At 37.7% G+C, this 15,738-nt stretch overlaps 1 protein-coding gene across 3 annotated transcripts in view; it reads right to left on the reverse strand.

The window, feature by feature from the left end:
• Positions 1-612: 612 nt before the first annotated feature.
• Positions 613-15,738, reverse strand: part of LOC135104408 (5-oxoprolinase-like) — a 44,218-nt gene continuing 29,092 nt past the window's right edge. For all 3 annotated transcript variants that reach the window (XM_064011808.1, XM_064011807.1, XM_064011809.1), the window contains 10 exons: positions 14,963-15,119; positions 14,179-14,295; positions 12,769-13,013; positions 11,149-11,260; positions 4,632-4,856; positions 4,074-4,219; positions 3,561-3,658; positions 3,251-3,348; positions 1,207-2,401; positions 613-1,092 (listed from right to left, as the gene is read on the reverse strand). In XM_064011808.1, the coding sequence (XP_063867878.1) occupies positions 2,249-2,401; positions 3,251-3,348; positions 3,561-3,658; positions 4,074-4,219; positions 4,632-4,856; positions 11,149-11,260; positions 12,769-13,013; positions 14,179-14,295; positions 14,963-15,119 (1,351 nt within the window). In that variant the 3' untranslated portion in view covers positions 613-1,092; positions 1,207-2,248. The remainder of the gene's footprint in view (positions 1,093-1,206; positions 2,402-3,250; positions 3,349-3,560; positions 3,659-4,073; positions 4,220-4,631; positions 4,857-11,148; positions 11,261-12,768; positions 13,014-14,178; positions 14,296-14,962; positions 15,120-15,738) is intronic.

A 15,738-nucleotide genomic window follows, 5' to 3' on the forward strand; every position in this document is an offset into this window, starting at 1 on the left:
ACAGGAACAACAGTATAGATTTTTATGTCACTGCACAGAATTATTTAAGCTAAGACAAGTGGACTAAACTGAGTACATTGTAATCAAAACACTCTTGTAGCCTATAGGTAGGATCACTCTCAAGGCATGACGTCTGTTCACAACGTCCGCTCACCAACACTACAGGTTTCTGCCTGAGGGCTGAGTGAGAGAGCCATGCACTTGTGTGTGGTGTTTTTGATACTCTTTATCTGACCTCCAATAACCTTGGGAGGGGAAGCCTAACAGGTCATCATCTTCCTATCCTTTGCACTACCATCCTCAGCCCCCCTCCCCTCTCTCCCTCTCTCTCTCTCTAGCGATAACACTGGCTATGAGCTATCCATTCATGAATATTGTAGCCACAAATGTTTTACATATTTAAGAGAAGACTAAAAGCATTAAGTCCTGGAAGTGAAGACTAAAAGCATTAAGTTTAAAAGCATTAAGTCCTTGGAAGTAACAAGTTTGAAATTATACTCAGTGCCACACTGACTAATTTTGTCACCTGAGAACACTGCTAACAGACAACACACTCTTTTTTCTTATTTTTGAAATGTTTAAAATTGATTCTATATTATTTAAACCCACATATTTTGTAAAACATTTTATTTGTTTAAATTAAAATTAAAAGAAATCTAAGGATAACTTGCTACATGTTTAAAACACTGGAAGGGCAGTCAGTTAATGAGTTCATGTGTCTTCATGTAGCAAAACTACTAAAGTTCTGACTTGTCCTTGTGTAGCAAAACTGCTACAATTTTGTCTGACTCGTGTTTCCTCATGTAGCATGACTACCACAATTTTGCCTGTGATTCCTACTATCTCCATTTCAGACCCTATGAGGAATTGTTTTTCACAAATATCTTTTAAAGAAAGTTGCAATATGACATTTTGGCACAGATTGTTTATTGCACTACAATGATTGTTTATTGCACTACAGTGCATTGCCAAGTGCATCTTATTAAGAAATTTACTTTTGGTTTTTGGAGGTGATGCTGGCAAGAACCAAGCAGATATTTGGACAGCGGAAGGTTTTATGTGACAGTTGTAACATATATATCACTCCACCACCTCTCCTTCCACAGTTGTAATATATATATATATATATATATATATATATATATATATATATATATATATATATATATATATATATATATATATATATATATATCAATCCACCACCTCTCCTTCCACTCCCTCCCTCCTACTCAATATCCCTTTTACATGTCACAAGTACATCACATAAAACCTTTCTTTGTCTGAATGTCTACTTTGTTCTTGCCAGCTCTGCTTTCAAAGCCTTGGCAGTGAATTAGGGGACAGTGTCAAACAAGCTGTGCCGAAATGTCATACTGACCAAACTGTGTGTTAAGATGTTATTTGCAAAAAAATTATGCCTCAGTGTCTGAAATGGATGTTAATGACATGGATGAATGTTATCTCATGTATGGTCAATATAAGTAAGTAATAACAATGATAAAATTCATACTGATTATAACAGATAAACTTCATATTGATTATAACAGATAAACTTCATTGATAAAATTAACAGGTAGAGTAACAAAAATTTTGTAGTATAGTTCATTCATTTTATGACTTACTGTGGAGGTGTAGCTACCTCTAACAAGGGATCAAGTTCCAACCATCCTGAAGTGAAACTGATAAGTATAATCTGTTCCATTTTTTACCGTGTGCACTGCTAATATTCAAAGACTACAGTTTATATTTTCAGCCACATTGCTGACATCTCTGTCTTATTTGGTAAGTATCAGATAACTTTAGCACACTGGCTACCAATAATGGAAATTTCTTGTGTGAAATATTTTGATAAAATTAATAATCAGTATTACCAGCAATATATGCAAATATCTGATATTTACCAAAGATGAAGATGGCAGCAGTGTGGCTGAAGAGGTATACACAACTATGATTTATGAATGTTACAGGCAAGCACAAAGCAGTTATGTTCACATAAGTGGCTTTAAGATACTAAGAAAATGATGTTACTGATTACAATAGTAGTTCCATTTTGGGATAGTTGGCATTGCTCCTTGTAACACAGTCAGAGGAAGAGAACTTGGCTCTCATAATCTATACAATTTTTTAACTTGTTTAAATTCAAAGAATGCGTCTTATTTTTTCTCAGATTGAGGGCCATGTGTGTCATCTTCCACACTTTTACATGTAGATCCTCTTCCTCTGGAGTCAGAGAGACTCACATAATTTATACACTTTCTTGAGCTTGTTTAAATTCAAACACACTCCCTCGTTGAATGTATCTTGTTCTCTTCTCAGGTGGCTCTCTGTAGATGTCATCTGTGTCATCTTCCACATGTCCATATCCTCCTCCTCCTGGAGTCAGCAGTTGAAACATGTCCTGTACATGAAAATTAATCAAGGATTTTAATTGGTATTACAATACACACTAATGATTTCTCCACTTTGTTATATATCTTAGACACTATTCATTCCTCTAGACACCTATGTCATTCATTATAGACTTTACATCTATCCTTTCATCCAAAGCAATATGTAAACCTAAATTAAATTATCTAGTCATCTGCCACAATATCCCTGACTGCCATATGCTTTCTCTGTCTCAGAAGTATGAATGCCAACTACACTCACATTTTGCTGCAGACTTTTCACACACCAGTCTCTCAGCAAATACCTGGTCAATACATCTCCACTCATCAAAAACCTTTGGAATAGCACCTAAGCCCATCATGTAAAACACTTTATGATTTTATCCACAAAGCTAGAAAATTCATATGTAACCATACTAGTAGTATTCATTCACCATCATACACCACACTAGACCTCATACCAATTTTATTGTTCACTTAACAACTGTCCCATTCACCATTCTTCAGGTTTTCATCTGCATCCAAACCTGCAACTTTTCCTGCTGTTAAGTCGCACCATTTCCTACACATCATCTGTGATACCTAACTCAAATATTTAACTGTGATACCTAACTCAAATATTTAACTCACAGCTGCTAGCTTCAACATTCAGCAATCAAGCCCTTTCTTAGAAAATACCCTCTGCTTTAATACTATTTTTTTTCACACTATTTTCTTTCTAAACATTCTATTTTTTAATCCTCTTTTGATTCTATATAAATAGTATATACCCTAAGCAAGAAAATTATAAACTACTTACCTGCTATTCAAATAATGAAAATTCTAAACATATTTATCTTTAGTATCATGAGAAAACTTACACCTTTCTGCACATTCACTGATGACTTAGAGGGGAGGCGTATCTTGCGTCCACACTTCCTTACCAAAAAGTTATTCCCCTTCTTACCATCTTCACCACCTGCAATATATTATTGCACAGTCTTCAGAATAAAGTTAAATTTCTACTTTGTGTTGTGATTCAATCCACTGTTTAATGATATAGTATTTTCAGGATATAACTGCAGTATATTACATATTGATCTTTTCTTATTAAAACCTAGTTCTACTTCAGTTTATGGTGGTATGAAAGATGTAAACATAGCAGGAGAAATGGAGAGATGATGATTAAACCTTCAAGACCATAGGGAGCAAAGACTCTTCTTTCAGTGAGAATGGAAAGTGTCAGAGGACGTCGGAATACAAGCTCTCGCACCACACCATCACCACCTCTGTAACACAAAAATATAATGAATATCTCTAGTGAAATTGCTGTCAAAAACAAACTACCTATAAATTGTAAATTATTTGTTTTAGGTGTATTGTGAAAAAATAAATAATAAATCTCCTTCACCCTTAGTGTAGATACAGACAAGGAGGTTAAGTTGTGTGCTTTCCAAGGCATTACAAAATTTTTTGCAAGATATTATTATGGGGAAAAAAGTTAGCACCTGATGGGTTGGCAAAATATGGTCCCATTCTTCCCAGTAAGTTCCAAGTATCTACTATCATCATTATGCATTATGGACTGACCACATTCTTGGGACCACCATTGTTGTTATTGGTAAGTGGAGTATATATGTATATTAGTAAGCAGGTAATATGAAGGTATACTGCCAGCACTTGCAACCAGACCATGTCACATACCTGAACTTTCCAATGCCTCCTGTGTTTTTGTTAAGAGTAAATCTGTTGAGGAAAACAGGATAGCGGCATTCTAGGATCTCTGGATCGGTTATGCGAGTGTTGGTCATGTGCACATGGATCCCACTTCGGCCATGCCAGTCTGGACCCTGGAAAATATTTGTTCACCAGTGCACATTAGACAACCTCCATACCAATGGCTATTACTGTGTGAAAGGATTGGAAAGCTGTAGCAAGAGTTGTGTATAAGATGTAAGGAGCAGAGACATGGCTTTCAAATTTGAACCTTCAAAGTGTGGAACCTTCAAGGTGTGGAGAGAGAGAGAGAGAGAGAGAGAGAGAGAGAGAGAGAGAGAGAGAGAGAGAGAGAGAGAGAGAGATTAATTTTTGAGCTTTATGATTTGTTCTTTATCAGCAGTGTCCATTATACTGTGGTCCATTGTAACAAAGAATAACTATAATTATGCTTTTTGACAATAAAATTTCACATTTTAAGATATAATAGACCTGTTCTGGAATTCATAATCCATGACAGATTACTGTATTATATAAATTACTCACAGCTCCAGCCCCTCCTGCAACCGTCTCATAATATCCAACAGTATCGTCTCCAAAGGTAATATTATTCATGCATCCCTGAGAGGCAGCACTGGCCCCAAATGCCTTCAGGATGACATCCACCACTCTTTGAGATGTCTGCACATTTCCACCAACAACTGCTGCATCCAGTGAGGGATCCAGTATGCACCCTTGAGGGATTTTGATGGATACTGGCTTCAAGCAACCCTGAAATTCAGTGCATAACTATTATTCAAGAAAGACTAAATAGAATAAAAATATTTGATCCCAACTCTCACTGATTACCTCAGGGGTAGATTAATGCTTTTTGAGCCAAAATATTGACCAAATTCGGAAAACGCGTCAAACACATTAAAAAATACAATAATAGCCTTCTAACGATGTTCTCACATAGTGTGGGAGGAGGAGAGAGTGCTGAGAATGTGGAATGAATGCAGGGTGACTGTTGCATAAGGGAGGATACAAGAGTAAGAATGAATTGAAAAAATTACAGGCCATTTGCATTAGTGAACACAGTAGGTAAAGTTTTTAGTGAAGTGTTGAATGAGAGATTGTGTAAGTGGATTGAGAGAGCTAGAGTGTTATGCGAAGAACATAATGGATTTCATGTGGACAGAAGAGCAGAAGATAACATGTTTGTGGTGAATGAAATGATTTAAAGAAGGAGAATGGTAGTAAACTGTACTTAGGTTTTCTTGACATAGAGAAAGCTTATGATAGAGTGAACAGAGAAATGCTAGCTTGAGTCTTAGAAAAGAATGGGTTGAGTGCAAAGGTAGTTAATAATGTGAAGCATGTATGCTGACACAAGAGCTAGATATAGACTTGGAGATATAGAAACAGACTGGGTGAGGAGTGAGAGAGGGGTTATGCAAGACTATTTTGTCACCAACCCTTTTTAGCTTTTATACTGAGGAGTTAGCAGCCACAATGAGAAGAATGAATGTGGAAGTGAGTGTGGGGAATGATAAGATGTGTGTGTTTTTTTATGCAGATAATGTAGTGGTTATGAATGAATTGGCAGATGAGCTTCAAAGTTTGTTTGATGTTGTAGATGGATATGGAAGGGACTTTGGTGTGAGATTTATTAGTGAGAAAAGCAAGGTCATGATTGTGAACAGGTCAGAGAATGAGAGAAATTCACTGTGGAGACTGGGAGGGAATGAGTTGCAACAGACAGATGAATATAAGTACCTGGGGACGTGGATGATTTCAAATGGCTGTGTGAAGGTAGAGAATGAAAAGATATGCATGGTGAACCAGTGGGTGGAATGTCTAAGAAGTGCAACAAGGATGAGAGCGAGTAAATATGACGTGCTGTGTGAAGTTTGGAAGAGTGAGTGTGGCTGTTCCGAGAATTATGTATGGTATGGATATGATTGTGTGGAATGAAAATGAATTAGAGAAGTTAGAAGTAGGAGAGAATAGAGTAGCAAGGATGCCACTAAATGCACTAAGGTATGCAGGAATAAAGGTCTTGAGAGGGGACATGGGATGGAGTACTTTTAGAGAGATACATGCAAAAGCAACTTTGAGGTACAAAGCTAGATTAAGAGCGAATGGATGATGAGAGATTAGTGAGAAAGGTGTTTCAGTGGAATGTTAGGAGTAACAGGGAGAATGTGTTAAGATGGTAATAAAGAGTGGCTTGGAAACTAGTTAGGGTTTTCAGCAGTTTGAGGGGAGGCATGTTGAGAGTGACTGGAGCATGACTGCCAGAAATGGAGAGGGTTTAGAATGGGATGTAAGAAAGTGGAAAAGGGAGATAGAGTGGTGAAGCATGTCGGAATGAGTGAATGGAAGAAATAAGATCGAATAAAAGAGTACTTTGGAGTAGTATAGAGAGAAAGAGGCCTCAATGTATGAAAAGTGATATGAGGGAAGCTTGGGTGGTGATCTCTTCCAAGTGAGGGCACAGTGTATGGATGTGAACGCAAGGTGTTACAGATGGTCTGAGTCCTGCAGCAAAGTATGCCAGATGTATGACATGGGAGAGGATGAGATGGTGGAGCATGTGGTGCCAGAGTGTGTTAGGTATGCCAGAGACAGGAATGAGATGATGCAAGTGGTGCTGAGGGAGTTTGGGTATGATAGAGTGGAGAAGACAGGAAGGGAATGGATGGTGTTGCTGCTGGGACTGTTTTTTTTTTTTTTTTTTTATGTAGGAAGGACACTGGCCAAGGGCAACAAAAATCCAATAAAAAATATGCCCACTGAAATGCCAGTCCCATAAAAGGGCCAAAGCAGTGGTCAAAAATTGATGAATAAGTGTCTTGAAACCTCCCTCTTAAAGGAATTCAAGTCATAGGAAGGTGGAAATACAGAAGCAGGCAGGGAGTTCCAGAGTTTACCAGAGGAAGGGATGAATGATTGAGAATACTGGTTAACTCTTGCATTAGAGAGGTGGACAGAATAGGGGTGAGAGAAAGAAGAGTGTCTTGTGCAGCAAGGCCACGGGAGAAGGGGAGACATGCAGTTAGCAAGATCAGAAGAGCAGTTAGCATGAAAATAACAGTAGAAGACAGCTAGAGGTGCAACATTGCAGTGATGAAAGAGAGGCTGAAGACATTCAGTTAGAGGAGAGGGGTTCATGAGATGAAAAGCTTTTGATTCCACCCTGCCTAGAAGAGCAGTATGAATGGAACCCCCCCCGCCCCCCAGACACGTGAAGCATACTCCATACATGGATGGACAAGACCCTTGTACAAAGTTAGCAGCTGGGGATGAGAAAAACTGGTGGAGACACCTCAGAATGCCTAACTTCATAAAAGCTGTTTTAGCTAGAGATGAGATGTGAAGTTTCCAGTTCAGATTATAAGTAAAGGACAGACCAAGGATGTTCAGTGTAGAAGAGGGGGACAGTTGAGTGTCACTGAAGAAGAGGGGATAGTTGTCTGGAAGGTTGTGTCGAGTTGATAGATGGTGGAATTGAGTTTTTGAGGCATTGAACATTACCAAGTTTGCTCTGCCCCAATACGGAAATTTTAGAAAGATCAGAAGTCAGGCGTTCTGTGGCTTCCCTGCGTGAAATGCTTACTTCCTGAAGGGTTGGACGTCTATGAAAAGACGTGGAAAAGTGCAGGGTGGTATCATCAGCATAGGAGTGGATAGGACAAGAAGTTTGGTTTAGAAGGTCATTGATGAATAATAAGAGAGTGGGCGATAGGACAGAACCCTGAGGAACACCACTGTTAATAGATTTAGGAGGAGAACAGTAACTGTCTACCACAGCAGCAATAGAACGGTCAGAAAGGAAACTTGAGATGAAGTTACAGAGAGAAGGATAGAAGCCGTAGGAGGGTAGTTTGGAAATCAAAGCTTTATGCCAAACTCTGTCAAAAGCTTTTGATATATCCAAGGCAACAGCAAAAGTTTCACCAAAATCTCTAAAAGAGGTTGACCAAGACTCAGTAAGGAAAGCCAGAAGATCACCAGTAGAGCAGCTTTGATGGAACCCATACTGGTGATCAGATAGAAGGTTGTGAAGTGATAGATGTTTAAGAATCTTCCTGTTGAGGATAGATTCAAAAACTTTAGATAGGCATGAAATTAAAGCAACAGGACAGTAGTTTGAGGGATCAGAAATCACCATTTTTAGGAACAGGCTGAATGTAGGCAAACTTCCAGTAAGAAGGAAAGGCAGATGTTGACAGACAGAGCTGAAAGAGTTTGACTAGGCAAGGTGGAAGCACGGAGGCACAGTTTCGGAGAAGAATAGAAGGGAGCCCATCAGGCCCATCAGGTTCCGAGGGTTTAGGCCAGCGAGGGCATGGAAAACATCATTGCGAAGAATTTAAAAGGTAGCATGAAGTAGTCAGAGGATAGAGGAGAGGGAGGAACAAGCCCTGGATCGTCCAAGGTAGAGTTTTTAACAAAGGTTCGAGTGAGGAGTTCAGCTTTAGAAATAGATGTGATAGCAGGGGTGGCATCTGCTTGAAATAAAGGAGGGAAAGAAGAAGTAAAGTTATTGGAGGTATTTTTGGCTAGATGCCAGAAGTCACGAGGGGAGTTAGATCTTGAAAGATTGACACTTTCTGTTAATGAAGGAGTTTTTGGCTAGTTGGAGAACAGACTTAGCATGGTTCTGGGCAGAAATATAAAGTGCATGAGATTCTGGTGATGGAAGGGTTAAGTACCTTTTGTGCGCCACCTCTCTATCATGTATAGCATGAGAACAAGCTGTGTTAAACCAAGGTTTGGAAGGTTTAGATTGAGAAAAAGAGAGAGGAATGTACACCTCCATGCCAGACACTATCACCTCTATTATGCACTTGGCACATAAAGATGCATCTCTGATATGGAAGCAGTAGACATTCCAAGGAAAATCAACAAAATACCTCCTCAGGTCCCCCCAACTAGCAGAGGCAAAATGCCAGAGGCACCTTCACTTAGGGGGATCCTGAGGGGGGGGAAAGAGTTCCTGGAGAAAATGTGGTGTGGTAGATGTAGGAACTAGTTGTGTGATAGATGCTGTATGGTTCTGTATGCTGTTTTCTGTTTGTCCTTTTTTTCCCTACAGGAGTGCCGATGCAAAGGCCTGGCTTGGGAGGAATCCTGAGCCTCCTGTAAGATCAAAATCAAGATAAAGATCAGGAATTGCTGTTCCAAGCTGACTCAGGAGCAATCCCAAATTCCCAAGCCACCTGTAGCATCAAGATCAAGGCATGTTTATTGAGCATCATGGAAGCTGTGTGGGAGATTTGTGTTAATCCCAAGTTTGGTAATGTTGTTGACTCCTGTTGTGCATAATATTGTGCTCTTTGTCACCATAGTGAGGCCCTAGAAGTATATAGCACGTTGGCATGAGCTTGGAAAAGCAGTTGGAGCTCTAGACAGAAAGAGGAAAATACAGGAAGAGCAGCCCCCTATTGTGCACCCAAGCACAGACATTCCACTCTTTCATGACCCCTGCCAGCCTACACCAAGTGCTAAGAAGAGAAGATCTCAGTTTGATGAGGAAGAAATAAAGTCAGAGTTACGTGATAGTAAATGTTGTTTGCTTTTGAAGTTGCTTGGGATTTGATTGGTGGGATTTGATGGTGTTGGCAAACTAACATCCTTGTTGAAAATGAAACACATCAGCTTTAATTTCCTCCCTCTCTTAAGCCTTTTAATCTATCCTCAACAGGAAAAATTCTTAATCATCTATCACTTCACAACCTTCTATCTGATTGCCGGTATGGGTTCTGTCAAGGCCACTCTACTGGTGATCTGACTTTCCTTACAGAGTCTTGATTATCCTCTTTTAGAGATTTTGGTGAAACTTTTGCTGTTGCCTTAAACATATTAAAAGGTTCTGATAGAGTCTGGAACAAAGCTTCAATTTCCAAACTACCCTCCTACAGATTCTATCCTTCTCTCTGTAACTTCATCTCAAAAATTTCCTTTCTCATCATTCTATTGCTGCTGTGGTAGACGGTCACTGTTCTTCTAAATCTATTAATAGTGATGTTCCTCATGGTTTTGTCCTGTCACCCACTCTCTTCCTATTATTTAACAATGATCTTCTAAACCAAACTTCTTGTCCTATCCACCCCTATGCTAATGATACCACCCTGCACTTTTCCATGTCTTTTTGTAGATGTCCAACCCTTCAGAAAGTAAACACTTCATGTAGGGAAGCCACAGAATGCCTGACTTCTGATCTCTCTAAAATTTCTGATTTGGGCAGAGCAAACTTAGTTCAATGCCTCAAAAACTCGATTCCTCCATTTATCAACTCGACACAATCTTCCTAAAAATTATCCCCTCTTCTTCAATGACAATCAACCATTCCTCTCTTCTACACTAAACATCCATTACTTATAATCTAAACTGGAAACTTTACATCTCATCTCTAGCTAAAACAGCTTCTATGAAGTTAGGTGTTCTGAGTTGTCTTTGCCAGTTTTTCACTCCCCCCTCCCACAGCTGCTAACTCTGTACAGGGTCCTTGTCTGTCCATGTATGGAGTATGCTTCACATGTATGGTGGGTTCTACTTGTACCACTATTTTAGACAGGGTGGAATCAAAAGCTTTTCATCTTATCAACTCCTCTCCTCTAACAGACTGTCTTCAGCCTCTTTCTCATTGCTGCAATGTTGCATCTCTTGCTATCTTCTACTGCTATTTTCATGCCAACTGCTCTTCTGATCTTATTAACTGCCTCCTCCTCTGGCCTCACTGCAAAAGACTTTCTTCTTTTTCTCATCCCTATTCTGTCCACTTCTCTAACGCAAGAGTTAACTAGTACTCTCAATCATTCATCCCTTTCTCTGGTAAACTCTGAACTCCCTACCTGCTTCTGTATTTCCTTCTTCTTCCTGACTTGAACTCTTTCAAGTGGGAGGTTTCAAGACACTTATCCTTCAATTATCAATGATTCTCTTGACATCTCTTTTTGTGACTGGCACCTCAGTGGGATTTTCTTTCCTCTTTTTTGTTTCCCTTGGCCAGTGACCATCTTACATAGAAAAATAAAGAAAAAAAAGTTCTGCCTTATAACAATTATTTCCTCACCTGATTGAGTGGTATATCATGGGCAACCATTGCTCGTAGGCAGTAGATGATAGCCGAGACAGTGATAGCTCTAGGTGCATTGCAATTTCCCCATACCTCAGATCCTGTGCCTCTGAAATATATTTAGAATTCATTGATATTTTTACAACTTTAATTTTTCTGCACAGGCAAGATGGCATATAAGTAGTAGTAAAATATGTAAAAGTGATGGGGCGGGTCATATCAGAATTAAAGATTTATTTTTACTAAGTAACTTTAACACAATCATGTGGTGTGAAAATGGGGTAACATTTATTTACTGCTTGCAATATGCCATATATAAAGAAAACTATTTATCCTGCAAGTTACACTGTAGTAAAATAAAAGAAAATTACCTAAATAAAATTTAGGATTCATGATCAGTAAGTTAATGAATAGTACTCTGCAAAGTAAACAATAAGGTAAAGATAATTCTAAATATAATGCCTAAATGTCTCCCTGGCAAAGCAGACATTGTTGTGGCTGTTAACCATGCAGGTAAAGATTTTAAGGCTTGGGTAAAGCTAACAGGTGTGGAGATTACAGTTGTTTGTGTGCACAAAACTGAAAAAGCTATTTCACAATAGAGATTTAAAATAAACAGGTAATATGTAAAACTAAATAAATTAAATATGTATATACACTACAACCAGTGCATTTGCATTTATTTAATTAAGTAACTCCTCATTAATAACCACTAAACCAAAAAATCTTGAGTCAGGACTGTGTATTTAAGAAATTTGTCAGAGTACGTTTTTTCTTCCTTGCCATTTCACCCTGCTTTATTTTCTGATATGCATATGTGATCTCTTTGTAACCAAAAAATAATGGCATCTATCAGATTGTTTGGGTCTTATAATGCCATCATTATACTTGCAACTAACACTGCAGCCAGTAGTTTTTGTGCCCTTTTATTTGGACCAGGCTTAAGGTTTCCCAGGACTGAAAATACTTCATCTCATTTTTACATGGACCATTTTTGCAAATAAACTTGAAAAAAAAACTTGTCATATTTCTCCAATAGTCATTTGTATAAGAAACCTTTGTTCATACTGAAATATTAACTAAAGAAAATTCACTTACAAATTACTTATACAACACTTGTGCATAGCTGTGTACTAGTATTTAGTATTTATGGCAGTGAAAATGATAATGTTTCTATCTTTTGCAAGTTTTGGTCCTGCATTGATTATTTTGGGAGCAACAGTGAACAACTACACCAGAAAACTAAATTACCACTTCACCCTGTGTCATACAGACATATGGTGTGTGTGTGTGTGTGTGTGTGTGTGTGTGTGTGTGTGTGTGTGTGTGTGTGTGTGTGTGTGTGTGTGTAAGGAAATTAAGGCATCTGCATAAGGAAAGTGTGAATTTAAATGGCTTCAAGATTATGCTGTATAGAGAATTTGAAGCAGCATCTTTTCACTGTTCTGGTTTAACTGAAACACATTTGTCTGGCATGTATGCATTGTCTGCATTATGATAATTCTGTTACTGCTGAAAGAAATTACATTTTTCTAAATGAAGACATTGTTAGTGTATGCTAAGTTCACAGATGCATGGACTCTGGTGTACATAAAACCAAGTAAAAAATAATCTAACCCAAAATCAAAAACAGCTGTTCCATCCTTGACATTAATGTCCACAGTCAGTTCTATGGGTGAGCCATCATCCATGTGGTCAATTGCATGCAGAGATGAAGCACCAGTTATTTTGTAGACACGGTTTCCCACATCTTTTAAGAGGTCTCGCACAGCATACTCAGCACTCTTTTGAATGTGGCTCATGTAGGCTTGAACCACATCTAAACTATAGAAGTCAATCAGCTCATTTACAAGCTGGATCCCCTGAAAACATGAGAGAAATTATATCCTATTACTTTTCAGTATTAAATTGTATATTTTTCCAGATCTGATTTTGGTCTTGTATGGTCTCTGCAATGAACAGTCCAATACTTCAATATGCTAAAATACTCAACAGGATATCTATTGAAGAGCAGTAGTCTTCACTACTAAACAGCACTTCTGTAATACTATAATGTCAAGTGCCCTGCTTGCAGCATTACATCATGGAAAGATTACATTTTAAGTAATATTTACAAGAATTTTAAGTTATCATGTATCATTCCCCCTTAGTTCTAGAGCATTTATATTTATAATTCTCTTTGCAGGGTATAAGGATATGGCAACATCCACCATGCTAGTACTTTGTGGTGTTGCCAGCTTTGCTAGTTAACCATATTTAACTAGCCTAAAGACATAGGGTACTGAATACAAGTATCTACTTTCTCTGCATGCCAAAAGCTATTTCCTACAATAAGAAGGGGAAAATAGATTAAATTTATCTAAAATGTTCTTGGCAGGATAAAAAAATATACATGGATGCAGTATGAGTGAGAAAATTATATGGTATCCAGTTTGATCAGCAGATCAAAATCAGGTGCCAGTAAGGGGATGAGATTATGGTGCAATAGGAGCAAACTAGTTCCAATGTTAAACCTAGCATCAGAAGTAGTTGGATATGCTACACAACTGACCCTCACATTATTTGGTGCATTGAGGATTAGTACTCTCTCTTCTGGAGACTTTAAGGACAGACTGTTAGGGAATGCTTGAGAATGTATGTATATATCTGCTCTGTCTCAACTATGCCCCCTTTCAGGAACATATACATGTACAAAAATAGATGCTATATTCTTAATTCTACACTGCGTTTTATAAACAAAGCAGAAAGAATACAAAGAAAGAAAGGTAGCTCAGACAAGGTATCATATATATATATATATATATATATATATATATATATATATATATATATATATATATATATATATATATATATATATATATATATTCTCCTACCTCAATTCTTATTTTCATGATGTGCAAGAAATATAGTGTAGCAACATTATTCCAACCTGGCCACAGAGTATGCAACCAGACTGTCCCTCTATCCCAGTTGAAATGTTATCAGCATAATTTTTTAGCTCTTCAAGATGTTTGGAATGTTCACCTTGTGATTTGCAGCAACTTGAGCACGCAGGTCAGAGAGATTGTCTCTCAGGTTACGAGTTCCTGAAGATCCAGGGATTTTCCCTGGAGCCATGAGTGCTTCTTTCAATTTTTCTTCCTAGAAAAGAAAATCTAAATTTTAAACAATAGCACAATGAAAAAGCAAATTTACATAATTTCAACAACAAATTCAACTATATATATAACTCAATATAGAAAACAAGATAGCTAAGCCATCCTCTTTTCATAGATTGTATAGCAGGTGAAAGATCCATATAAATCTGATGGCCATTTCTATGAAATCCCTGTGGAGATGACAGAATTATATAGGACAACAGCCAACTGTCCCAGCTGAAGACAGTTGAGAAACAACGTGATGATTTTGACCACATCGAGCCCTGGCAACAGACTTGTGCTGTGGTTATAATAGTTAAAACCAGTGCCCAATGGTTTAGTTGTGACAATCCCTGAACCAAAACCAGCAATTTTTACATTGGCAAGGTCATGCTAAATGTGGTCCTCTTCTGGTTGCATACTTACACACACACACACACACACACACACACACACACATATATATATATATATATATATATATATATATATATATATATATATATATATATATATATATATATATATATATATATATATATATATATATATATATATATATATAATTTTTTTTTATTTATCATACCTATTATGCCCTGATTTTTAATAGTTGTAATGCAGTAATAATGTGTCCCACGATTCTATAGCAATATACAAAGTAAGTGAAATACCTGGAAGACTCCTTGATCAACCAATTTGAATGAGAGAAACACTGCCCCTTCTTCGTGGATGGAGGTGGAGTGGGGTGGCATGGATCCAGGTGTAATGCCACCAATGTCTGCATGGTGACCTCGGCTAGCAACATAGAATACTGGATGCTTCTCATTCCTGAAAATTATAGTTTAGGTGCTGTAATTTAAAGTAGTACATATTGAAATGTTAACAAAACAGCAAAATTAAACATTTAAAAGGCTTCATCATTATGTTCTATCAGTACAATGTTTGAGTTAAAATAAATACTTGTGGCTGGACCCAGGCACTTTAATTTTTTTCCTTTTAAATTCTTGGAAATAAGTTACATAAGATGTAATACATGCGAAGGAATATTCAATGTGGTACCATTTTCAAGCATTCATATTCCTTAGCATGATGCTAGAGGTACAATGACTGGCAAACAAGATGACACTGGCACACATCTTGGTTATCATAGTGATGGATTATCATCGGCAAATCAATACACTAATGCATTAATTTGTGGCACTATACTGGTTATCTTACTCCTTGAACTCCATGGGCATAGCTTTGAGAATCCTAATAATTAACTCAAAAGGGATTGGTGAAAGTGAACAAATTAGGTTTGATGTGTATGCTCCCCAGAAGTGACACTTATTTGACCATTTCCCAATAATTCTTCCCAAGAGGCTCATGTGGTTACCAATAAGTGGTTTGAACCTAACAGAACCATTTAGAAGAGTGGGTGATTATAGGATATCTTGTTGGATATGTG

This window comes from Scylla paramamosain, chromosome 10, assembly GCF_035594125.1.
Source record: "Scylla paramamosain isolate STU-SP2022 chromosome 10, ASM3559412v1, whole genome shotgun sequence".
Taxonomy (NCBI): domain Eukaryota; kingdom Metazoa; phylum Arthropoda; class Malacostraca; order Decapoda; family Portunidae; genus Scylla; species Scylla paramamosain.